This window comes from Aptenodytes forsteri, unplaced genomic scaffold (assembly GCF_000699145.1).
Source record: "Aptenodytes forsteri isolate BGI_AS27 unplaced genomic scaffold, ASM69914v1 Scaffold103, whole genome shotgun sequence".
Taxonomy (NCBI): Eukaryota; Metazoa; Chordata; class Aves; order Sphenisciformes; family Spheniscidae; genus Aptenodytes; species Aptenodytes forsteri.
The window spans coordinates 5853403-5879572 of NW_008796051.1; the positions used below are offsets into that span (position 1 = coordinate 5853403).

Sequence of the window (26170 nt, forward strand, 5' to 3'; positions counted from 1 at the left end):
GGTAATATTAATGGAAGTTTTGCCTGTCCAGGTTGCACGACAATCTACTGAACTGATAAGAGAGATGCTGAAGAGAAGCAAGGCACTTCGAAAAGAACATGACTACTGGAGCAGTATTTAAAGGATGCTGTCATCTTGGGCAGTTTCCTCCTCTCCTGTTTTGCCTCCACAGTTCGTGATGCATTCCTTAAAAATTCAGCCATTTCAGCCTGTAATTTGTAAGCACTGCTTTATTCTTTATTTCTCTTCCAGAATAACATAGCTTTGGTCACGTTTTATTTATTGTCCCAACAGTACAGTAGTGAAAATAGGGTTTGCATATTGAAGTGATCCCCATGCATTAAGATACTTTACACAAACAATCAAACCAGCCGCGGAGCTTACGGAAAGACAAACCAACCCAAGGCAGCTGGAGAGCACAAGAATCTGGAGAAGATCCCCTGTAAATCTGAACAGATGCAAGTCACACACAAATGGTCTGTACCCACTCTGGGTGACAGCATCCCTCTGGCATGTAGGGTCTGATCGTCAGGCACATGAACTTTCTGTTCAATCCACTGTAGTGGCCCAGATGTATGAAGTTACTTATGTATTCCCAGAAGAATAACAAAGATAAGAAATGATAGGCATAAGGTTGTGCTGGGCAGAAGCTCCCATACATACAGGAGCCAGACCAGCGATACTCCACCTGTATTGGCCAGCTGCCTAGGCATGCTGGCCAAGAAGGAACAGTGACAACACGCATGAAAATGACATCCCTGAAAAGGAAAGACGGCACAAACAGAAACTTAAGGTAAGAGAAATATTTATTTAAATTTGCACAATAACGAGCTTATACTGAACAAATTCAATCAAGAAATAATAGTAAGTGCAGTAAAACAAGGAAATATTGATGATTTTTCCCATCAGAAAACATTAAGAAGCCATGCCTGTGCATCACGGTTTTTCTTTTTTGGGTTTTTTTGTTGGGTTTTTTTGTTTGTTTTTACAATAACTTCTATCTTTTTTTTTTTCAGCGCACATACTGTACATATCACATCTTAGCTGCTAGGTTCTTTATTCCTGAAGGCTTCATTCTTTTACTCAAACATCTGCTAAATTCTGCAGTGAGCAATCAAATACATTTGTGCAGATCCAAATACGATTACGTAGAAATCTCTGCACCTGGTCAAGTGTTGGACTCTCAAAGCTTCGGAAGACCCTGTAAGAGCTCCTAGTTGATTTTGGATCTTGACATCGTTATGTATAGCATACAATGTGCCACTTTACACTAACCTAAATATTCTGCATAATGATGTCAGACAAATAGAAGATTTGGGCCTAACCTCATACAAAGGTTTACACATCTGAGCTTGTCTTTTTTGTTTGTTTTACAATAACTTCTATCTTTTTTTTTTTCAGCGCACATACTGTACATATCACATCTTAGCTGCTAGGTTCTTTATTCCTGAAGGCTTCATTCTTTTACTCAAACATCTGCTAAATTCTGCAGTGAGCAATCAAATACATTTGTGCAGATCCAAATACGATTACGTAGAAATCTCTGCACCTGGTCAAGTGTTGGACTCTCAAAGCTTCGGAAGACCCTGTAAGAGCTCCTAGTTGATTTTGGATCTTGACATCGTTATGTATAGCATACAATGTGCCACTTTACACTAACCTAAATATTCTGCATAATGATGTCAGACAAATAGAAGATTTGGGCCTAACCTCATACAAAGGTTTACACATCTGAGCTTGTCTTGAGTCCCATAAATTTCACTCTGATTCAGGTAACTGAGTTCATCATGTATCTGCACTTTAGATGGACAAAAACAATCTAATTTTAGTTTTAATTTTGTACAATTTTTGGTCTAAAGGTCTTTTTTGTGAAGGAAAATTCTTTAACCAGAAACTGCTTGTGAGAGATGGTTGTTGGTGTCACAGTTCCTGAAGGCACTGTGGGTCCACTGAGCAACAGATGTGGCCATTCTAAAGGAAGGAAAAACAGAAAGAATTGAAACAATTAGCATTTTGTACAAACCAAGTCAATTTAACAAGCTCAGCCATTTGCAAACACCCATCAGATCTGAACGTACAGATTTGTAAAATACAAGACAACTACAGGTTTTGATCGGATTCATGACATTGTCGTCATGTCCTTCCTTTGCCCAAAGGAACGGGCTATTATGATTCCTCTAATTGCTTGGTTTGCTGTGGTCTGTATCCCAGAGCTACAACAGTCAAACTGAAAGAAGCTGGGATCAGCAGAAGAAATGCTCCCGACATAAAGGTATCGGGCATCTGCTCAAGTACAGAAAGCTGTTGAACAAGACAGGGCACTTGGGAGTTTTATTTAGATCAGGCAGAAGGGACTCTGGGTTTTATTTAGTCCTGAATGCTTCAAGTTAATACATCCTGGTTGTAACACCAGCAAACATTAATCCATAAAGTTTTTCCTGACAGTCCACACATTCTTCTGAGAATATTAGCAATTAAGGGAACAGATTGCCTATGACATCATTAAAGTACTGGAGAAATTGTTTTCTGCATCTCTACTACTTCTTTTCTTAAGTCTGATTCTTACAATGCAAATAAAAAGTGTGTATTATTTTTAAATTACTCCAAGTACAGTCAGTTAACTAAACTGCCAGGACTGATTAAAGACCGAGGTCTGAATCATTCAAACATTTTCTTTCACTCCTTCTGTTACAGGAGGTTAGACAATCCTACTGTCCACCTTCTTTACTTGTGATTTGAAATGGTTTTGTGGTTAAGTCAGCTTTAGCTGATGCCCAGGTTTCTGAATTCTTAAAGGATTTGTGTAAACCTATTTTGCTATAGCTTGGTTAGAAAGCCTTAGACTGGAGCTTTGACCTTCCATGCGATGCTCTGCAGGAAAAGAGTGGGGTGACACAGGACGAATGAGATGGAGAACTACACAAATTGGGCACAGCATTAACCTGATCTGGAGGGAGCGGGCTCCTGCTTCCATGCAGAACTACAATATTAAAATGCTGCCAATATGAGCAGATAGTGTATTTCAAAAAGAAAAGTGCTCTGTAAAGAGATCTGAGTAAGATCCGGTTTGCTGAGGGACAAAGTGGTACATCTTCGCTGTTATGCAGATTCACACCTGAGCCATATTAAATCTATGGGGTTTGGCAGAGTATCAGTTTTAATCTTACATATGTTCACAATACAGCAATGGATTTTATTAGTCTATGTATGTGTTTACACTGAATACAAATTAGTTGACACTTAAGGTTCAGTCTTTGCTTAAGAGAAAAGGGCAGATGGGAGCAGCACACAGGTGGCTATCAGCAGAACTGATACGTTGCTTCTGCATTGCCATTGATTAGCAGTACAACAATGAGAACACATTTCCCATCGCTGAATCTCAAAAGAGCTTTAGAGAAGAATCATGCAAAACTTTGTTTTACAGATGGAGAAACCGAGGCACATAAACCTCAGCAACTTGCCCAAGCAAAAAGGAACTTCTAGCATTGGAGTGGGTGTATGCCACCAGCTACGGAGCCCAACAGTACGGGTTTATGCATGTAGGCCTGTTTCAACATCCCTTGGGCAGCAGCTGGCTTTCTAACCATTAGCCACTCTGTCAGATCACATAATTTTCTTCTAACCACCGACCCGTTCTGACATCAAGACAAATGCCTACGCTTACTTGGCACATACCACTTCTCTCGTAAAAGGACTATGCCTCGACAGCAGCAATTGCTGTTGCACATAGTATTGCATCAGGCAAAGTGGAGGAAGAAGGTGGTGCTTGACAGCTTCTGCTACATGATCAGTTACTCTCCATCCCTCCCAGAAGGAGGTGTTGAATTTAGATTATTTTTTATGAGCATTTTTTCAAAGTAGTTAATTGTACCATGTACTAGAGTTTGGGAAGTATCTTGCTTGGGAAGGACACAGAATAAAGACCAAAATCAACTGTGAATTTCAGTAATAATTAAAGATCTATGGATGAATCCTGCTGTCGCTCTCTCCTTGGCTACTGTGGAAACACTCTTTGTCATTCTTCAGTATTGGATGATGGAAAATACAATTCACCTTACAGGTTTATTTCGAATGGAAAAACCTATTTCAACCTCCTTTTCTTTTGCATCTTTAAAAAGAGATGCCAGAATTCACATAAGATGCCATTAATTTTTCTCTTCAGACAATGAATTCCTTTGACTACAAAAACTATTAAATGTTCTAAACATTATGTTGATTCTACTATTAATTTTAAAGCAAGAAAGCTATGTAACCATGTAACTAGTCCTTTTATTCTCAAAACAATTATTCTCAAAAAGTAATTCAATCAGTTCTGATAACGCTATAGTATCACAGAGAACAAATTTCTTGTGTGACGTCTAGTCTTACATACCTATTTGTTACTGTATACATTTCCAAGATAGCATGGAGCTATATAATAAAAACTGCGATCAAACTTGAATTGAGCTATCCTGGTGGAAAAACCAAGCCCATTAACTTGTCCACAGCACACTGCAGCACGGACTGTTGTCCTGCTTCTGACCTGCTAGCACATTAAACCATCCTTCTAGCACATGCAAGAGTGACGTTAACAAAGTTGAACACTTTACTGTAATCTCCACTGCTTTGAAACAAGTGTAGACACCAACTACCCACCGACCAGACTCAGTCCATTAATATTTATATGCCACAGACAAGCTGGGAAAGAGGCATCTCAGCTTAATTTTTATGCTCTTTACCTTGCACTGGCAGAGGGTGCACTCTGTGCCGTGCTTAATCCAAGAAGATCCAGTGAAGCGAACGACATTGGTTTCATCCAGACAGGTTTTAGTGATGTCATTGCGAATGGTGTCCGCTTGGCAGGGGTCAGTGACACAGCGCGGGCAGCACTCATGCTCGGGGAGGACGCTGAATTCACAATCCACCTCCGGGCACGGCAAGGGCCAGCAGTCAACTTCGCCTTGCTGTTTACAAATATTACGAGAACAAGAGAAGATTATTAGCTCTTATTTTGTTTCATTACCTATTCATCTGACTCAGCATTATGATTCTTAGCTGGTTAATTTTATCCATCTGGTCCTATTCAGAAGTCAGTGCGGAGAACACTGATACTCATTGCTTGTGGGAGATGCAGCAAGTTGGGTGCTTTTTCCTGCATGCTATTCAGGAAGTGTATTAGATCTAACTTATTTCAATACACTCTGCATCAAGTTGCAGCTGAAAATTCTCCATAAACTTCATGAAATACAGCATATGGATCGGTCCTTGTGAAGTCCTACTTCTGCAAGTGACAGAAGCCATAACATGATTGCACTGCAGAAGTGCTTCGAAATCCCCTGTTTCCCCTAGTTCTTACTTCTATTCAGACTGTTGGTTTGCCATAGAAAGCCCTCAAATGTTCAGGTCCGGATGGGCTAGAGTTTATCTTTGCCACCATTACAAACACATTGGCTGGACTAAGGGTGTCAAGCTACCAGCAGCCCAATGCAGCTGGGAACACCAGTGCATTTTCAGTGAGAGGACCTCCACCCACTTACCATCCATTTTGGATGTTGCGATCAGAGTACCTGAACTTCCAAACTTAATCACACTTTCTGCATGATGGGTTCAGTACGGTCAGGGTATGAAAAGGTCAAAGCAAAGATGTATGTTGGGCCAGAATATTCTTAGGGGAAGTTACTGTATGTCTGTACGCAAATCTAAAGATGTCTAATTATTCACGTCAGTTACTAGAAGTTGGGGTCAGCTTTCCTTCAACTCTGGACAAGGGCCAAAGTTTCAGATCTATTGGTCAAAGAAAAGACTTCACAGAAGTCATTAAGGCATATTTCTTTTGTAGCAGGTCCATCTCTGACCTCCAACTTAGCTCATTTGAAACATAGATTAAGTAGTCTGGATTTAAGGGGGCAAAGAGAATAGCATGTGGCCCTAGGAAAGAAGTTTATTCACAAAAACTGTATCTAAGGCTTTGATAATGATGAGTTCAATATCTCCAGAGCAAAAGCTGAAAAAAATTCCCAGGGATTTGCCATAGCTCCAAATTTACTCCTCTTGTTGCAGAAAGCATTGTGAACTTACTCTTCCACAAAATTTTCACCTGGGTCAATTCTCCTTTTTTTGAATCACATGATGGTAAGAATGAAAGCAATCTTAAAACCAGTCACTGATCTTGATATTTCAATTTATTTTTTGTAGTGATGGACAGTACAAGGAGTAGACAATATGTTGTCACCCAAAAAACATCCCTGACAACTGAAACAAAAGCTTTAGTTACAGAAGCAGCATCTTGAAAAAAAAGAAACATCTATTGAGATCCCAAACTGTAGGTTGTTTTGTTTTGTTTTTAAGACATTTAATGAAGCACCTGGGAATCTGTTTCATTGGATTTTAGCAGCGGTAACACTGAAAGCACAATGTCTACAGAAATTGGTTTCTGGCTGTTATTCATGATACCCTGACAAGGGAAAGCTGCTAGATGGACTAGGGTTTACACTTGGACATAATCTGTGATAAAAGCTAGTTGGTTTTATCTTGGGATTTTTTCTGTCACAGAAACTTCCCGAGCGGCATTATGCAGAATCGTTTTTGCTCAGACTCTGAAATACATGCCTAGGAAAAAGATAACAAGCTTTAAAAGATTTTTTTTCAAAACTCATTTCACTATTTTGAAAAATGCATCAAGTCTTATCATTTTTTCCGTTACTCAGAATGTCTGAATGAATAAACAAATTTTAGTCTACTGGCATCTTTGAAATTATTAACCATGATAATAAATACATATTTAGAATTTCCTTATACAGCTACATTGGTCTTTGAATGAGTGAACACAAGTGTTGCTTTGTAGGTGCCATATCCAAATGACCTCCATTCTTTGCTAACACAATCTTCATGATTAAATAATTTCTATTATGTCTATTGTGTCAAAATGCATTTTTGACTGGAACTTGACAACACTGACAAATATCCATGAAAACCAGATTTCGATTATACACATACTCCAGAGGAAACTAAATGGATGCTAATGCATGAAAATTAACTATTCACCAATCAGAATATCTCATATCCTCTTTCCCTCCTGTCTCTGCTGCTGTAATCAGGAGCCTTACCAAACAGCGACACTGCTGACAGTTCTGTATCCAGGAGTCACCACTGTTGTAGGAAAGCTCCCCGCTCTGATGTAAACATTGACTGCTGAGCCTTGGGTCACATTCAGGACAGCAAAATAGGTCAACAGTGGGATTTTCACAGTCGCAGACCATTCGCCGGCACATCACATATCCACTCTGTTGTTGGAAAACAGGCATAGAGCGATGGCAGAAATGTGACAACTCCAGCAGTACTTGTACCAAAATTTGATTTTTTGGCATGATTCTAAGCCACTAGCAGCTCACAAGTTTTTCCACTATACGACATCTTCGTCAAAATACAATTCAAACAGAGGCAGAAACCACAATACACACTCAGTAACTACCAAAAAGTTCCCCTGTTGTCTTATATATATCCTTCATACAACCAACCTTCAGACAGCTCTCACCTAAGCTGATGAAACCCAAGGGTGTCTTTCCCAAGGGTCAAATTTTAATAGATTGCACTAAGTTTATTCTCATTCTCATTCTCATATGGACGATAGATAGTCGAGTCTTGCTTTAAAGTTCCAGATCAGTCCCTCTCTTCTGTAATTATTCACATAAGGAAGATGATAGGTAGTCTGAAATTAAATTCATGCCCATGAATCTTGAGCTGCTGAAATGCTCAGGACTTTGTCAGCAGTGTATTGGGCCTTCATTCTCCATCAGCATTTAGCTTGGGATCAAGGTTCCCACAGCAAACATTTGAGAAAGCTAAGCTGAATTACTCTGCAGATACAGAACCTACTGCTATTTATAGCCATCTGCTAGAGATACTGGTGTCAGTCACCAACGCCAATATGTGTCTAGACAGACAGTTTCTTTGCATGAAAATGCCGTTACTCCCACCCAGAAAACACAGGTGGCATCTCTGCTAAGAAAATAGTACTATCATCCTTCTCCCAGTATCATATAATAAACCTCCCATGGAAGTTCTGCTCGTGCAGATTGGAGAGAGAAGCTCTCCCTAAAACCATATATAATATGTAATTCCATTTTTCTGTAGCACCACACGCACACCTGAGAAGGCAGCTAAAACAGGAATTTCACTTGAATCACGACACTCTTCCCTTCATCCCTACCACCATCTTGCAGAATCAGCTAGTTCTATTTCTACTGACCTGGCACGAGCAGACAGAGCATCTGTCATTCTCCAGCACCCAAATCTGACCATTGTGCTTGATTTTGTCTTCGTGGATACAGTCTCCTGTGCAGTTCTTGCCATGGGGACATCGACAGTCATACCCACCATCCAGGTTAAAGCAAACAGTGTCATTGGCACAGCTATGCCTTCCAGTTCCACATTCATCAATGTCTGCAAAAACATGCCATGTAATGCTTTTAGACCACATTCAATTAACAAAAATGTTCTTGCGGCAGTCAATATAAATGATTCTTGGCCATTAAAGCCTTCAGCTGAAAATTAATTTCCACTTCACCAGAACAGGGAGAAATAACTTACAAGTTCACAAAAAATATTTTTCATGTCATATCAACTTTTAAAACATGATATTTTGAGTTTTCCTACACGTCTTTCTAAGTGAATGCTATTGAGTAAGGTAGTTAGAATGAAGAAATCACAGGAAACATACGAACAAAAATAATTCTTAGCTCCCTAAAGAGCATTAGTTTGTGGCAACCGTTCATAAGATATGTGCAGTTAAACAAGAAATGCTGCAGAATCTTGTTTTCAAAACCTTTTGCTGGCTCTGTCTAGCACATTTGAGTTCACTTGCTGAGCAGTTAATGTGAAAGGTGACATCTGACCTGCAAGCTCATTTAAGCAAGCACACCACGCTTTAAGTTGCATCATTTATTAGGGTGTGCAAACTAGAATATTTTAATTATTCAAGTTGCAGTGACATCTACAGCCCTTCTGTCTAGCATAGAAAATAAAGAAAAATAATTAATGTCTTCAGTGAATAAAGGTAAATTACTTCAAAACAATCATCTCTCAAAGAATTCAAGAGTACCTTTAAAGGCCTACTTCATCAAGGTACACACAATTATTTTGCAACAGCAAACCAGCAGCATACACTGCCTTCTACTTGAATAGTCTTTATTTAGCTTTTTCAGCTGTCCATATGGAGGAAAGTTATCTGGGAAAAAAGCTTTGAAAGGGCATGAAGTAAACAGCTATATGCAATAAAACGTGGAAAACACTAAAAGAGTTCAATTCTACATACAATTTCACAACAGTTTGGCCCAAGCTTTTAATTAGAGTTCATTAAAAAGTAGCATTGTGATATTTAACTGTCCAACAGATCAGTACAAGACAAAATAAGCAGTATGGTCATGAATGTATCTTTCACCATCAGCATAAAAACTTAATAAAACCCTCAGCTTTGGGTTCAACAATGGAAATGAAACCTCCAATTCACCTCAAGCACATTCCATTTAAAGCAAAATAACTCAATTATCATTTCAATTCCAAGTGTGGCTGCAGTAAAAAAAAAAGTAAACAAGTTGCTAACATGAATATGAATTGGGATGAAAAACAGCAGGGAAATTATTAGAATTCCATTGTATAAATAAGCAGCATTGTGGGTTTCCTTCAAATATTGTGTGCAATAACAGCGGCACCATCTCAAAAAAAAGTATTGCAAAATTACTAGGGCTTCTGGGAAGGATGAGGAAAATGTCATTTGAGAAGAACTGAAAAGAAATGGATTGTTCATCTCTAAAAGAACATCAGCCAGACAGGATATAACCAAAAAAATAATGAATACTCCAGAGAAGACATGTTGAGAGCTTTTGTCCTCCACATTGCCTAACACACAAGACAGGGGACAGTGAAGGAAACTGAAAGACAAGAAATTTAAGTCTGATAAAAGGAAGTAATTTTTCATATAGTGCATAAACAAACCATGACACTCACTGCCACAGAGTGGTAAGAGGGAAAAAAAACAGACTAGCCAAAAGTGTATAAGGTTAGCAAGAATATTCATAGAATCATAAAATGCTTTGGGTTGGAAGGGACCTTAAGAGATCATCTAGTTCCAACCCCCCTGCCATGGGCAGGGGTATCTTCCACTAGATCAGGCTGCTCAAATTCCATTTGCAATGCTAGCAGATTTTGGAAGAGAGATTACATTTCATGCATTAGGTCTACGGTGCCCTTATTTATGTATCAGATAATCCAGAACAAGCAAATCATCTCAGATAGATCTCCACACCTTCTACCTCGCTATCTTCTGAAGCATCTGGAGTCGGCCAGTGTTGCAATAGGGCAGAAGACAATTGGGATCATGACCCTAATTCAGTGTGACTGTTCGCATGGCCCTGAGCAGCTGAAACGTCACAGGCACATCAGACAGGGAAACCCACCCGAACAATAAGGATACATAATTCACGGAACAGATGGCCCTGTGGAGGCTGTGCAATCTCCAGCCTTGAAGCTTTTTAGACAAGTAGCTAACAGGAATGGTTTGAGTGATGCTGGTATGGGCAGAGCAGGGGGATGGAAGAGCTGCTCTCTCCTTCCTCTATATTCTCTTAAATCCATACTGAAAGTAATACAATCTGGCAATTTAAAATTAAGATCTCCATATACTCAGTCTAACTGGTTTTAAGTTATGCAATAAAGAGAACAAACACAAATCCTATTTAAATATAATGATTAACAGCAGGATTCTCTTTATCATTGAAGTAATTTTTAATAAATTACTTTCTGACACTTGTGTTCCTTTGTTTAAAACAAAACTTTCACGTAGCTAGTGTCATAAATGAGTAATATCACTTCTCAACAACCTGGCCACTTAACTGAAAGCAGCCATACTTAATGAGACACTTGGACGAAGTTCAGCTGTCATATAAATAAGAACAGTTTCTTTTAAACAACAAATGGTGACCCTGTAAACACTAAGTCTGCATTTGGCACTTGTGTACAAATGTATTTCACCATTTTCCCATGAGGAAAAGGCTTCTGGGGTTTGTTTTTCAACACAGTAACAGTCAGTGCACTGCTACTGAAAATAATTGAGGTTTCATCATTGACTCTGGTATTGAGCAGAGCTTATCCAACATTGAGAACTTATGAAAAATCCCAACCTTGGTTTTTTCAGTTGTTTGATTCATGAAAATAAATATTCTGGATAGGGCAATTTAAATATTCCCGGTCAAAGCAGGAGCTATTTAGGTTTTGATTCTAACCTAATCAGAAACAGCAGTTTGTTTATAACGCAGCAAGAGAAACACAAACTTTGCATGCATGAAATTCTCATCTGCATTATTCATCCACATCAAACTTCAGGCATTATCTACAAATAACTTGCACACCAATCATCCATACCAAGCAAAACTTTGTTCAGCTTTTTTACTTTGGATTTATAATGGATGGCGAATTATGTTACTGACTGTTTACAGCCATAACCAGCTCTCCAGTTTCCATAACCATATGGACAGGGTACACTGGCCCCTGCATCTTTTGTGCCTGAAAGAGGGAGAGGGGAGGATTACAGGTTGCATATTTCCAGTATATCCAGCCACAGAGGCATGTTATTCTCTCTCCCATATTGGTTTAAAAAACAAAACCAAACCCAATAAATAATTCACTTCAGGCTATTTACAACACACTGCTTAGAAATCAAGCAGCTTGAATGTTATGACATTAGAACATTAAGTCTCAAAAGACTTGAAGGTCTGCCTCAGAAAAAAACAGAAACAAAGCGTAACTAGTCATCTAGTGCCAAATTGAGGACCAGTTCTTATTTATCTACTCTACGCTAAAAATTGCAGGAGCTTTGATCTGGCACACTTTTAAGGGTTTCCCTTTTCTTACCATCATCCCTGGGTACAACTTAATGTTGCAATGACAAAGGAATACCATGGATGAAGAAGTAGTGGTACATGTTAAAGAAAGCTAGGAGTTAATTGTATCACAAGTAATTTCATGCCTACACAGGAAAAATATTGGACTAAAGCTATACGAAATGGTGACAGTACCTGGAATGACTAAACTCCATTTGTAATATTTGACAGACTGCAAGGACGGAAAACTCCAGAAATACAGGAATTTCAATTGCCCCACCAGGTTGTGACCCAAGGCTGTATTTAACAGATTTACTGACTGTTTCTTGGAACCGACACCCAAAGAATCCCAAAGGGACAAAGCACCATTTGACTTGGCCCTGAGCAGTGTGCAGGCTCTGATTCAAAATGTCTCTACTGAACAACTACTCGGTATTGGTTACCAACAGTGACCACAATGTTCGCGAGTTCAACATCCTTAAAGGAATTTAAAAGGCTGCAAAAATCTCTGTGGTAGTGCTTTTATTTTCAAATCAAATGATGAAGTTTTAAAGATGAATTTAAAGATGAATTAAAACTAGTGGCCAAAAGGATAAAATGTTTTTGGATAGAAAGAAGATTGTTTAAAGATACTATATTATAGATTCAGATTAAACGTATACTATATTAATGAAAAAGACTTCAAAGGGGGGATACATTTCATATAATGTACTATTTTTATTTGAAAACTTCATGAGCTCCTTTGCATAATACATGCTGTCAAAGGAACTATGTGCCATGGAATAAAAGAGGTCATTGACTCACAGATTAATAGCAGGTTAATTAGTAAGTAATAAAAGGCAGGAATAAATGGTCAGGCTGTCACAATGAAGAGTTGTCCCAAGGAAGTTCCCCAAGAATCTGTATGAGAACGTGTGCTGCCCAATATACTCAGTCATCTGGAGGAATGGATCAACAGTGAGATGAAAAAGGCTATTGATAAGAAAGTATTAAAACCAAAAAATTGACAGTGACATATAGAAGTATTTCATGATATTGACTTAGTAAACAATAGTATGTCAGATGAGATTCAATTGTAAGCTGCATGGGGAAATACTCATTCGAAAATCAAATCAATCTTTTAGATCTATTCTGGGAAGAGATCTTGGAGCTACTGTGGATAGCTCTAAATAATGACAGCTTAATAATATTTTGGGAAAAAAACCACAAATACAATATTGATAACGACAGATGAGAAAACTTGCAATAGAATCACAAGGAACATGAACAAGGCACAACTAGAAAATAACCCGTGTACACCTTGCTAGGTAGTGACAAAGGGCTCAGAGATGCGTTCTGATGTAGCTGATGGCAAGTCACGACTTTCCCTCCTCTGACGAGCTATGCAGACTTAGGTGCAGGACGTTCACATAAAGCCAAAGAAGATCTCCCCTGGACATGGTTTCCTAACAGAATCGTTCTGATATCAGTTAGAGTGTCATCTACGTAAAGAAAAGATGAACATCTCCATCATTGAGAAATATGCTGTTGGAAGAGATGGGTTGGGAGGGTGGACAGTCCCTTTGCTCTGAAGCAACTGAAGTTTCTCAGTTACTTTAGCTCTGAGGAGTAGCACTAGCTCAGCAAGGTGACAACATGAGGATACCTGAATACTTTTTGCTTAAGGCAAAACAGGAGGAGGGCATTTGATAAGTAGCTTAAGCTCTTCTGAGCAGAAAGTTTGGTTTCTGTTCTCCTCTGTCCTAAGTAAATCTATTGACGATGTAATCATTCTTCAAAGAGCAAGTGAATTGTGAATAATTTATTCGTGACTTCATGCAAGCCAGAGTGCTTAGCAGATGTGGAAGATGAAGAGCTGAGACTTCAGATGCCGGTAACACCAGCTTCACAGAAATGTTGTTTCCTGATACAGTAGATGTGTTCAAATTACTGTCTTATAAAATGCAGTGGTTGAGTTTCTGTTTTATTAGTCCTTTTATAAAAGATGAGAAACTCTGTCAATCTTGTACTCTGCCCACACTCCAGAATATTTAAATACTAATGTGTCTCCATATCTGCCTTCTGTCTGGTGATGTTTAAGTTGCATTCCCAAACTAAATAATGAAGCCTTAATGCCTATATCTCTGTTTGGGATGGATGGGGAAAAAAGTCACTTTATGGTTTTATTTGTTGACCTTTTGTGATCATGAATAAAGGCGAAAGGATTTCAATGGAGCTTTGTGAGTGCTAGTAAGATTTCCTGCTGAAGAGTGGTGATTCTTTATTTCCTGTCTTCTTAAGTGCTATCAGTAACAAAGCTTCTGTTAAACATTACCAGCACTGTAGAAAGATCTAAGTGTAGGACTCCAAACCGACAGCAATTTTTCAACTACAAGAAATTCCATGTACTAGTTAAAATACTGGATGTACTGTGAGATAAATTCAGACATCCTGACAGTCAGCAATTCCTCTGCCTTCCAGATCCAGAGACATGGATGCTGAAGTGACCATTTTGGGCTTTGTTCATTCATTAAGGCTGGGGAGCATCCTGAGGCTTGTAATATGCCTCCATCCCTCATTATCTTGGATTGTGGAAAATACTGTTCAAGTAGAGTCCCAGCCCTCAGTGCTGTCAGGCAGCATGCTCTATCACACAGAGAAGGAAGTGATTCTACTTCTGCAAGCAGGACGGCAGAAGAAGAACATAACGACATTTCAGAAGAACATACACGTGCAAATAAACCCTTGCAACCAAAAAGATCCTTTTTGAATTGGGCATTCTGGATCGATGCTTTCCAATCCTTCCATTTGCACCTGTCTCATTTAAAGAATGTGGTACCTGCTGAGAGTGAAGGTATGTTGATCTCATATTCTGTATCAACAACAGCTGGTACCTGCCAGATACTCTTGGTAAGTCCTAAGGGGCTGCATTAATTAGGTGAGCTATTCTTTGGACGTGGAAGTATGCAAAATGTCCAACAGCTGATGAGGTAAAACCCACACTATTCTGCTACAAACCAATACAGCTTCTCTCTTCAACTGATTTTGGAAGCTTTTAGACATTGCAGGGGACAAATTCAAAGGAATCAGGATCTTACACAGAACTGCAGAGCAAATATTAACTGGGCCTGAACATTCTTATTTTAGGATTTTGCCCTCAGTGGTTCCAGTTTTTTAATGCAATGAAGCTTGAGGTTGCAATATCTACTACCTTAGCCTAGCTCTCTTTTATGAAATGGCACATGAGAGACAACCTTCAAAGCACCAACACGACTGTGTAAAGGAACTGTAAAGAAAAGCTGTAGGGGGACAAAGAGGAAGGTACCAGGTAATATACCATGCTGAATGCTATATTTACATATATATAAAATTTAAGACTTCCCAAACCCATGCAGTTCTCGAAGACTAAGCGGCTGATCTTTCACCGCTAACATAATTCCATTTCCAAGGGAAAAGCAACTTTTCTGGAAATAAGATGATGCATAACATAATTCCATTTCCAAGGGAAAAGCAGCAAGTGCTGCTAATAGGTTGAAGCCCTACAGCTGCATTTCCTATCATTTCTCAATGCTGCCCTACAGCTGCATTTCCTATCATTTCTCTCGGTAATTGTTATAGAGACCACAGGTCTACCCAGGAGTATAAGGTGAAGCAAAACTAATAGCAAAGGAATCTCTAGGTCTTCCATTGCCTGTAGGTACAATAAAATGGGATTATGAATTTCTGCGTTCAAGTACATTAGTCAAAATACTCAATAGTCTCGGTCGTGCCAAAGAAGCAGCAGCAGCCAAGGTCAATATATGTGTAAAACACGCAATTCAGCAACTATTATTTCGTTATCAAGCACTGACAAAGTCTAATGCTACCAAGGAGTCCACCTCTAGCTAGGAATTTTCAGTACCATGTCCTAATGGGACCATTTCCTGCAAAAGGTGTAGGTGCAGTTTTGGTAGTCTGTTAAAATAAGGTTTTTAAGGAAATGCTCCTGTGCTTCTGTGATCTTAACAGAGGTGTTTCCACCTGAATCTTTAAAACTGGAGCCTTTGCTGAAGGAAATAAGTTTCTGACTAACACTGATCACAGAAATGCTTTCTGTAGTACTATCAGCACACGTCCGGGGACACAGATGGACCCAGATTTGAGGCAGACCATATAGAACAATCAAGAAATAAAAGATTTGAACCCACACTTCCTTGGCTTTTAAAGGTTTTCTCCACTGAAAGAGGGAACTTTCTTCAAAGCAACTAAAACTTACAAAAGATGAGCCAAAGACAAGCCTATTATGCACTCCATATAAACACTATTTTGAAGTAGTCCTCTTAGAACCAAAATGGACAAGCCCTCGAAGAACATTTCCTAATCCTCATGAGGTTTAAATTATTTGTTCCCCCAAGAAAGAAATCAAGGCAGGCCCAGTTTCTCCTTGGTGTAATTCAGCACTGTTCTTTCTACAGTTCTGCAAGCTGTAGCACTTGCACAAGCCAGAAAGGTTCAGAGGACACTGGTCCCGGATGCAGCAAGAAGCTCATACAGCTGCAGGTGGGAAGTGGAGAACTGAGATTTGAAATCTGAGATTAGTATAGCCTGGAAGCTGCTCCCCCATTACAGTGAGTGTCTAAAAGGCCATCCACCAACAGCTCAATCTAATCACCTCTAACTAGGGGATACTGAAGAAGTGACAAAAGAAATCCATTTTCTTATGTCTTTAAACCTAGTAGGGGAATCTCTCACAGTGGAAAGATCTGACAGCAGAGAAACCAATTGCTTTTGCGCTACTGCTACTGGAAGTTTAACTCTCCATACTGCAATGGATTTTAGGCTCTCTTCATACCTTTTTAAGGTTTTATTTTCTGTCTGAGACACAATGTCACAGGCTTCAATCCAATAGAGTGATGTAGTAAGACTAATAAAATATCTAACCTTCCTCCCCGTCTCAAGTTGCTATGTATTCCAAAATTTGGAGCTGCAATCAAGCAAACTGAAAGTGTTCCATGTTAGTGACTAGGGTTATCAGCAATGAAGATAGTTTCCTAGCATCTGTTATTTAATTCTAATTACTTGTTAACCTCTGTGTATGTTTAATAAAGAGCTGCTGGCACTTTGTAGAAAAGGTCAAAACATTCTAATAATTGCCACTTCTGCATACATGTAGCAATCCCCATATTTCTTTTTCCTTGGCTTTTCATTTGCTTAGAAATTGCTGCTTAATTGTTGCTTGTTTGCACCCATCTTAAGAGTCACTTTGTATTACTTATCTCTCTTGAGACAGCACGTGCCAAACCACTATCTCCAACCCATGAGACAAATGTTATATTGACATTGAAGATAAAACTTGGGATATTGAGAATATTTCCATAAATGCCTGGCTAGAGTATTACCTGTGCCACGAGTGATAGAAGGACAATGTTATAATCAGAGGGATCACAACTTCTTTGCACCTTCTTGTCCTAACACCTGGCCAGCTAACACTGACATTTAGTTAGTTCTTGACAAAGAAAGCTCAACTTATGAAAGCAGTGGCTGATTCAAATCGCTGATTCCTCCTGGGAATACAGGCTTTCAGCAGTGGTGAAAATGTGTTGAAATAAAATATTGATGATGGGGATACCGAAAAGGTCATTCTCGCTCCTGAAGAACTGTCTGTGTGTCCGCCTTAGTGAAATTAATTCAATTGCTTCCCTTTGGGACCGATGCAGCCCACCAATGTGAGTTTAAACAGCAAGGTAGGAAAGCTTACACTGTGCAAGCACTGAATATTTCAGCACTCAGAGACAGAAGGCTATCCCTTCTCCTAATTTTGCCCCAAGTATTCCATGGCAAAACAGAATCATTTATTTTCTTATTTAAGAGCAGCAGCATGCAATATCTTAAGAGCTGAGTAACATTCCACACTAAGATCTGCATCTGAAAATAACTGTGTTCTTGCTAACCCGCTGTTCTCTCTAACATCATTCATGAACAAATAAAACCTCCCCATCTCCTTGCCCCCCTGTCACTCTCTTGTCCCCTGCACCTTGCCCCAGCCCTAAGCCCACTGAGCTTGCCAGTTTGTAAGGTTGTTCTCCAAATTGCAACTTTCTACAAGCAGTTAGTCTATGCGCAGGAGAAGCACCGCAGTATTAACTCAGGTGTGGGTAAGGGTGTCAGGGCTGCATCATCATTCTTTGCAATGGGAAATATTTTCATCATAGACTGTTTCAGTGTACAAGAAATGAAGTGGAGAAACTGAGGTCTGGATTGAGGCCCATTTCTACATATAAAGAATCTGACATATAAACAGATTACTGCGGAGTGATAGATTACAGTGCATGCTATCAGCCCACGGGACATCACTTGTGTAAGGACCATGCACAGAAGCAGATGTAGGGCCAGAGAAACTGTGTTTTAAGCACTGTGCCTTCACATATTATCTTGCAAATCATAGAAATGGCCACTAGTGCTCCACCTATATGTTAGGAATATTCATATTTTATTTTCTTTTGCCTTTTGTTTATGACACTTATTTAGACTACAATTGCTTTAGATCAAGGTTTAACTTTCATTGATACAGTGTCCAAGACAATACTTGACCAGTATAGTCAGATATACTAGACATTACTGTAATGCAAGTCATAACACTACCCCACCTTTTTTAGATACTGACCTTCACAGGATTCTCCATGTGGTGAAAACATCCCATTGTCATGGTAGCCGTCTCTGCATTCACAGTGGTACCAACCAGGCAGGTTAATGCAGTTAGCACGGCTGTCGCACTGAACAAAGCCATCTGAGCATTCATCAATGTCTGTTTAATAAGAACAACAAAAAAGAAGGAGAAAATTCACACAGAGGAAATTGCTATATTCATCCGATGGAAGAACAAGTTCTCTGGTATTTCTGGGTTTCACAGAAGTATTTTGATTACCGACACTTGAATTTCCAGATTTATCCAGAGAAAAAGTTTTGAATCACTTCCATAAAAGGACTTTTGCTAACAGTGTTGGCCCTGCTAACAGTGGAGGTTCTGCTAATCCCACTTTATTGTTTACATATTAACGACTCATTTTGTCACAATGCATGATAGGTAATCTGACATCTGTGTAAATTGCCCACAGCATGAAGAAAGGAATTGGATCCCAGTTCGAATAATGTTAACCCTTTGAGTAGTGCAGGCTGCCTGATAAACAAATATTGTTTCTAGGAGCATATCAAAATATTAAATATTCACTCTGCCCCTTGCTTATGCTCTTGGTGACACCGATTTTAGGTTAGTAGGGCTTCTCTACTTGACTTACACCAGCACCTCTGACTCTCAGCATAACTAACTGCAGTCTCCTCTCTCACCATCAAAAAAAGCAGCTAGGATTCCCAACAAATGCTTAAACCCTAAAGGTGAAATGCAACACATTCGCCTCCTCTGATAATTCCTTTGGGATGTGTGTTTCTTAAAAGAACAACTTCCACTGACTAAACTTTACAGTAACAACTCACCGTAGAATAGATTTCTGGACACACTCGCTAGATCCGAAATCCACCAAAGCATGTTCTGCAGACACCTGAAGTCATGGACTCAGCAGAGATGCAGAGAACTTTGTGACATGTTCATTTCCAGTGCCTTCAGTTACGCAGTAAGCCGTATTAAGGAATAGGTCCCAGAGTATGAGTGTTGTTAACAGTTAGGCAATATCAGGACTATGGAGTCAAACAGGGATAAAAATGTGTCCTTCCTTACCAGATTCATCATATTATCACTGTGTTTTATACCATACTCATATCTATTTGAGCAGCAAGTTGATCAAGAGGTGCCTGTGGAAATGGCACAGAGGGAGACATAACACGCGCAAACTGCCTTCAGAAACAAAAAGCTCTAACCTCCCCGCCCCCTGCCATGAGTTTGAATAATGAATAAACACTCAATGTACTGGCCATTCTGGCCAAACTAAAATAACAAATTAAGACTCAAACTCTTAAAAGTACCTCAGCAGTTGATCTAGTATCCTCCGCGATGCAGATATGAAGAAGAGGTGTGATGTGACCACTGAGATATATCTAAAATATGTCAAAATTCTCCTCACAGTCCCTGTTAGCTCCCATTTATGTCATCTGTTATTTTCATGGGAGAAAGTGCAAACTGGCTAAGAAAATCAATTGTGAGCTGCAGTAAGATAACAAATCTCTTTTCTGAGAATACTAATGTGTGCATAGATAAAGATACACTCGCTCTAGTGTCTTATGAAATCTATTCAAACACAAACTAAAAAACCCCAAGGCTTCCTTATCCATCGAAAACACTTTGTTCCACATTTGAAGGTAAGAAAATTATTAAGTACGTGGGGGACACCTGCAAAAACTATAAGGTATTGCTCAGTCACCCACATTTGGTTTTGAGTTGCATTTTTCTTATACATGCCAGGGGGGGTAGGTGGGATGTGCTCTGGGTATTTTATTTACATGCCAAATAACATCTCTTTGGAATAACTGTACAACCAAATCATGAGTGTATTGGTTGTTAAAAGCTTTACAGATTCTTGACGAAATTCCATTAGAAATTTCCATTATTACATCGCAATCTGATTTTCTATCAACAGTCTCTCTGACCAGGTGTGCCTGGTGTACATTACCAGTATTTATGATGAAGAAAATTACCTGTACTCCTGCTGGAATATTGCACCAAGCATACATTTTGCCGCTTTGTGTACCACAAATAAAGTCGTAAGTCTCTATTGGTTTAAACCACAGAATTTTCAACTCCACTATGAATTCCAGGATAATCATCTAAGTAGTCCTGCTGCAGGACTGAGAAATGCCAAACCTTTACAACCTTCCGCTGTTCAGTGTGTCTCTCTCTAAATCAGTATAAACTCTGGCCTTTTTCTTGTGAGCAGCCAGGAGCCAGTGAGACCTCAGAGGTGTTTGAGAGATCAGAGGAAGATCAATGAAAATTATGTTACTGTAGTGAGAAAAGGTTGGTTTGCAGTCTGTGCCTTATCTACTGCTATTCACTCACATACCCGCAGATTACTTAAGAAAAAGGAAAGGATAAGAAGAAAGGACTGCAATCTAGAAGTTCCCTTACCACTGGGGAATATGACGCCTGGGAGACAGCTTGCCTGGCAGAACAGAATCTAAGTGACCGTGCTAAACGCTTGGGATCACCTGGTCAGTACAAGATAACTTGTTGGGCTTGGCCAAAGCTACAAGCCCTAGAGAATCAATGAAGCATGGAAACTCAGAGGCTGAAAGAGAAGAGCTGTTGTTCAGACTCGATATGAATCTTCATCCTTGTTACTTAATAACATGCATTAAGACACTGGATGGCATATATTTCTTCTTTGGGAAAGCGGAATGTATTTATTGGTGACGAGGTGGAGAAAAGAGTGTTATTTAGGCCAAAGTAACAGATATGAATTAAAGAAAGTCTGTGTTCCTCTCTTCAGAACAATTTATTTGTGACTCTGTAAGCCTTATAATTATAAGCACAGTATTGCAGGCACAGGCTGAGTGCATTCTGATGAACTCACCGATTATTCAGGAAAAACAAGCCTTGAATGTCACGTCAGTATTGGTAAACTGACAACAAAAGCAGCTTTTCTGTATTTATTTGCAAACTAGCTGACAAACCTGTATCACAAGAAATATTACTTGGGATGAAATGCTTTTACAGATGCCAATAAACAAATAAATACATTCTTCTGGTTTTGTTATGGCTGCATTCAAAGTTGAATGGAGTTATGTAAGAAAGCCTATCATAAAAAGCGTGGACAGAAGACACTGTTGGTCTTTAAGAAATGTCCTATTCTTGACAGATTGATTGCCTGAAACCATTGCATTGGAACACCATTGCTGCACCAATGCTGAATAATCCATTACTCCTTACATGATTTTCCAGCAAACAAAAGAAATCCAAAACAATTCTCCTCGCCACTAACTTTTTAGGCAAATGACATTTTACAGCATGTGCCAGTGGGCTTCAGAATATAGATGTTCCTTATGCACAGCATTTTGTTCTAAATCTCGCAGCTAAGGCTGATCATTAATTCTAGTAGAGACTTGCTCTGTAATGGGACAAATATAACTGTGACAACTTTGTTAAACAAGAAAATGCAGCAGAAATGTGTTTTGCTGAGCCAAAGCACTGATTTCATGGAAAATTTTCTTGACATTTGGATAAAAGGATTTCTATTTTCAAATGGGCATAGCATGGCTCAGGAAGTGCTGCAAAAGTATCTACAACTCAAATTATCTTATTAGTATGGGAAAAGCAGCCAGAAATAATTTTTCTCTGTCCTATGGTGAAACATTCTCCTATGAATCATCTTGCAGCTGCTCAGTCAGAGGTGTGAGCTGACAGAAGAAAAACTGATTGAAGTTTTGCTTGGCCGGTGGCTATGGTATATCAGTGGGCTATATGGAACATTAACAGCACTAATGAAGTCCTGTTTGATGCTGTACTAGAAAGGCACAAAAAATGAAATATTACTCTATAGAAGGAAGTTACTGAAAGGCTTTATATTTTCACTTATGCAAAAAATTAAACAAAATGTTTAAGTACAAGGAAAGGAGGGATGTATTTTTTTCAATAGCAGGTGATTACATTTTTAAGCAAATAGACAAAACAGACATCTTATTCTGAGTATGCAAGTCCACTCTTTAAAGGGCTATAAGCAGCTGCGGTGAAGTGGGGGGAGAAGAAGGGGCTAAAAAAAAAAAAAAAAAAAAAAAAAAAAAAAAAAAAAAAAAAAAAAAAAAAAAAAAAAAAAAAAAAAAAAAAAAAAAAAAAAAAAAAAAAAAAAAAAAAAAAAAAAAAAAAAAAAAAAAAAAAAAAAAAAAAAAAAAAAAAAAAAAAAAAAAAAAAAAAAAAAAAAAAAAAAAAAAAAAAAAAAAAAAAAAAAAAAAAAAAAAAAAAAAAAAAAAAAAAAAAAAAAAAAAAAAAAAAAAAAAAAAAAAAAAAAAAAAAAAAAAAAAAAAAAAAAAAAAAAAAAAAAAAAAAAAAAAAAAAAAAAAAAAAAAAAAAAAAAAAAAAAAAAAAAAAAAAAAAAAAAAAAAAAAAAAAAAAAAAAAAAAAAAAAAAAAAAAAAAAAAAAAAAAAAAAAAAAAAAAAAAAAAGGACAGCATCCCCATGCAGAAAGTGAAATAGAGTCTCATATGTGTGATGGTCCAGAGCAAATGGCCTAATCCTGGCCCTGCTCCAATTTATGGCACAACTCCCATTGACTATCACGGAGGTGGCATTTTCTCTGTTTTGCTCTTTCCTTTTCAAATAAACAGCACAATTGCACATACCAAATCTGCCACCCCACTGAGACAAGTGGCCAGGTTTCGAACAGAAAGTAATACTGAGACAGTCGCTGGAAGTAACCTTCACCCCACGCTGGAGAGCAGCTACACAGCTGTACCGTAGCACTTCAGCACCGCCTGCTCTGGCTGTGCTTCCACCCTATGGCATTTGCATGGCAGGAGATTTGCGATTTCGGCTCTCGAAACACTGGCTGGAGAACACGCACCTGTGAGACTGATGAGCCCACAAAACACCAGGAGCATGGGGACTCTCTCTACCCTATGTAATTCATGGATGCGCTCACGACAATACTGCACATACCCTATTGCCACAAAACAGGGTAATTGATTATGACACACTTGTGTTGCACGTGATTTGGTTTTCAAATATTCAGGTTTTCTCCTGTGCGTTTTTCTTAAACTGAAATCAGTCAGCCTGGTTATTTCCATTATTTTGTTACCCATTTTTCAACTGGAAAAAACTTCCAATTTTTTTTGCTAACTGAAGCCCCACTCTAATAAAATAGACACATAGTCACAGGCATTTGGAAAGTAAGTACTTTATATAACTAGCTCCCCTAAACGTTAAAAAAAATTGCTCTCCCAAATCACCTTCTTTATACCTCAGAATCACTCACTTCCTGAACTGTGGCAACAGTTTCAGCTATTATACCCCTTGCTCTTGGGGAGACTGAGAAAATTCTGCTCCCTGAAGAGTAAAATAAGATCATTAGCAAATTATCCACTGGTACACTAAGAAAAAAGGAAAGCTAGCTGTCTGATGAATATTATTAGAGAATTTCTGTATAATAAGAGCTTTTGAAGATTGAAAGTGGTATAAAATTGCCAATTTGAAAGATAGCAGTGCTCTTTCATCCAGCAATAGGACCAAGCTCCCTAATGTGGTCAAGCTACACTCAACGAAGAACCATGGCGTGGGGGAGGAGGGGGGGGTGTTAATACCATTTTATATTACTCACTTCAAGACTGAAATATTAATCATCAAATCCTCTTCTCAGAAAAACCTGTATGCCGCCATCAAGCACAAAGTTACAGAGATACATAGCACAACTTAGTCCAAAAAGCCTTTCTTTCATAAACTGCTTTATCCAGGTCAATACAAACCAAAGCCCCAGTAGCCCTCTCCTGCCAAGAAGGCAACACCACAGATTGGCAGCTGTGAATACTTAGAATTCAGTTATTTCCATCCTGGAAGTTTTTCTGGGACAGTATAATACATGGCACTTAGCTAAGACTGCCAATTAATAGAGACTCTCAATTGCAATAATCTGTCCCAGTGCTAATTGGGTTATTATGACTGGATATATTTATAAAGATTAATGAGCAGCCAGCAACTTCCATAATGCTCAGTCACTACTGACTTAGGCTAAATCTGAGATCTCATTTCAAAGGCAACAGCCTTTCCAGCCTAATGCTAACCTCCAGAGCCACCCACATCCCAGCCCCATATACAGTATAAGTAAAGTGCAAACACTGGAAGAAAAATCATTTCAGAAACCGATCACTGAAGAAGTGGTTTAGGGGACTAGGAAGCTGTTTAGAAAGATAAATCTTCAATGTTTTTCTTCATGGGTACATTTGTAACAGTCAGACTCTGATATGCCTTTGCATATGTCAATACATTTTCACGGATGTTATGTCTGGTTTGGATACAAAAGATGATGTCCCAACTATTCAGATTTATGCTCAGATAACAGAATGTCCAGTAGGATTAAGATGACGTCTGGGTTATCTGATTTTAGTAAATATGTATGCAAGGGGGAAAAGGCCTTATTCAGTAGGACAAAATGAAAGTTCACTGTACTGCAGAACGTATCTGCTGTCAAAACTCAGTTTTGTGGAGTAGCTTTGAAAATGGTTCATTATCTCTACTGTAAGTTCTAGAGTCCCATCTCTTGCATTTAAGAAGAGAAAAGTGTTTGTATTGGTTTTCATGTGACAGCAGATTTCTAATATAATGATACCTAAGAAGACCCTGCTGTTCAATCAGACCTTTGACTTGAGATCTTATGCAAAAACCAGGTCCCAGTGGAGAAATATAAGAGCCTGAAACTAGTTCAATATACTGGAGCTATCTTGTTAAAATATCAGCTTTTGGGATTCCCATCCCACTACATTCCCATATACCATGTGCATATAAATATCATACAGAGGAATAAAAAAACCAAGAATACAGAAGCTGAGACTGCTGAAATAATCCAGGAAGATATCAGTTATGCCAGAAAACCAAAGTTGTTTGGAATGCCTTTTAAACCTGTTTTATAGTCTGATCAGCTCCTTTTTTCTAACAGTGCTGCTGATTCCCAAAGGAACTTTCTTCCTTGGTCAATAAAAGTCCTAGAGCCTGATTTTGTTTACAATCTCACTCTGATTTGTTCAGCTTCCAGTAACTCTTTAAAGATATGATGCCATATCATGAGTACTAGGACATGCTTTTCAGTGTATGGGTTCTCACACCAAAGTCCCCGTTAAACCATAGAATATTCTTGATTTTAACTGCATTTGCATCCCAACATTTCATTCAGTTACAAGTTTAAATCATGAAGGGCCAGATTACAGTTGGCCTGTGGGGCACAGCAGAGAGGAGAGTCACCCACAATTTTATCCTAGCATAACATAGTTCTGTGAGCAAAAGGACTTTCTCTGCACAGCATTAGAAACATCAGTTATCTCAGATACAGCCTTCAGAGAAGAGTGACGACCATGGCCTCTCCTCTCCCTGCTCCCCTGGATAATGAATTAGGCCCGTGTTGGAAAAAATGCATTTTGAATGCCTTTGGAGTTGCTGCTTCTATCTCTACATGTCCCAGATCTAGTAGAAATCCTGACTGAGTCACCTTAAAACCATAATCTGGATCAAAAGGCAGGAAACTAGAGCTGGGGCTATGAATGTCATGTTAAAAATTGCTTCAACAGGTTGAGTCAGTGCTGCAGATATGTTCTTCGCTAAAAATTTCCAACTGTCATCTTGCATGAAAAAATAACTATTGTTAAAACAGGTCTTTTTTTTTTTTTTTTTAATTCTTAGAAAGAGAATGATATTTTTTTTTAAAGCCCCC

The 26170-nt window shown here is 38.6% G+C and overlaps 1 protein-coding gene across 1 annotated transcript in view; it reads right to left on the reverse strand.

Annotated features, from left to right (window-relative positions):
- Nucleotides 1-1920: 1920 nt before the first annotated feature.
- NELL2 (neural EGFL like 2) overlaps nucleotides 1921-26170 on the reverse strand; it is a 158179-nt gene continuing 133929 nt past the window's right edge. The window contains 5 exon segments of the mRNA XM_009286250.1: nucleotides 1921-1971; nucleotides 4719-4943; nucleotides 7086-7262; nucleotides 8228-8421; nucleotides 18478-18618. Coding sequence (XP_009284525.1) covers nucleotides 1921-1971; nucleotides 4719-4943; nucleotides 7086-7262; nucleotides 8228-8421; nucleotides 18478-18618 — 788 coding nt within the window.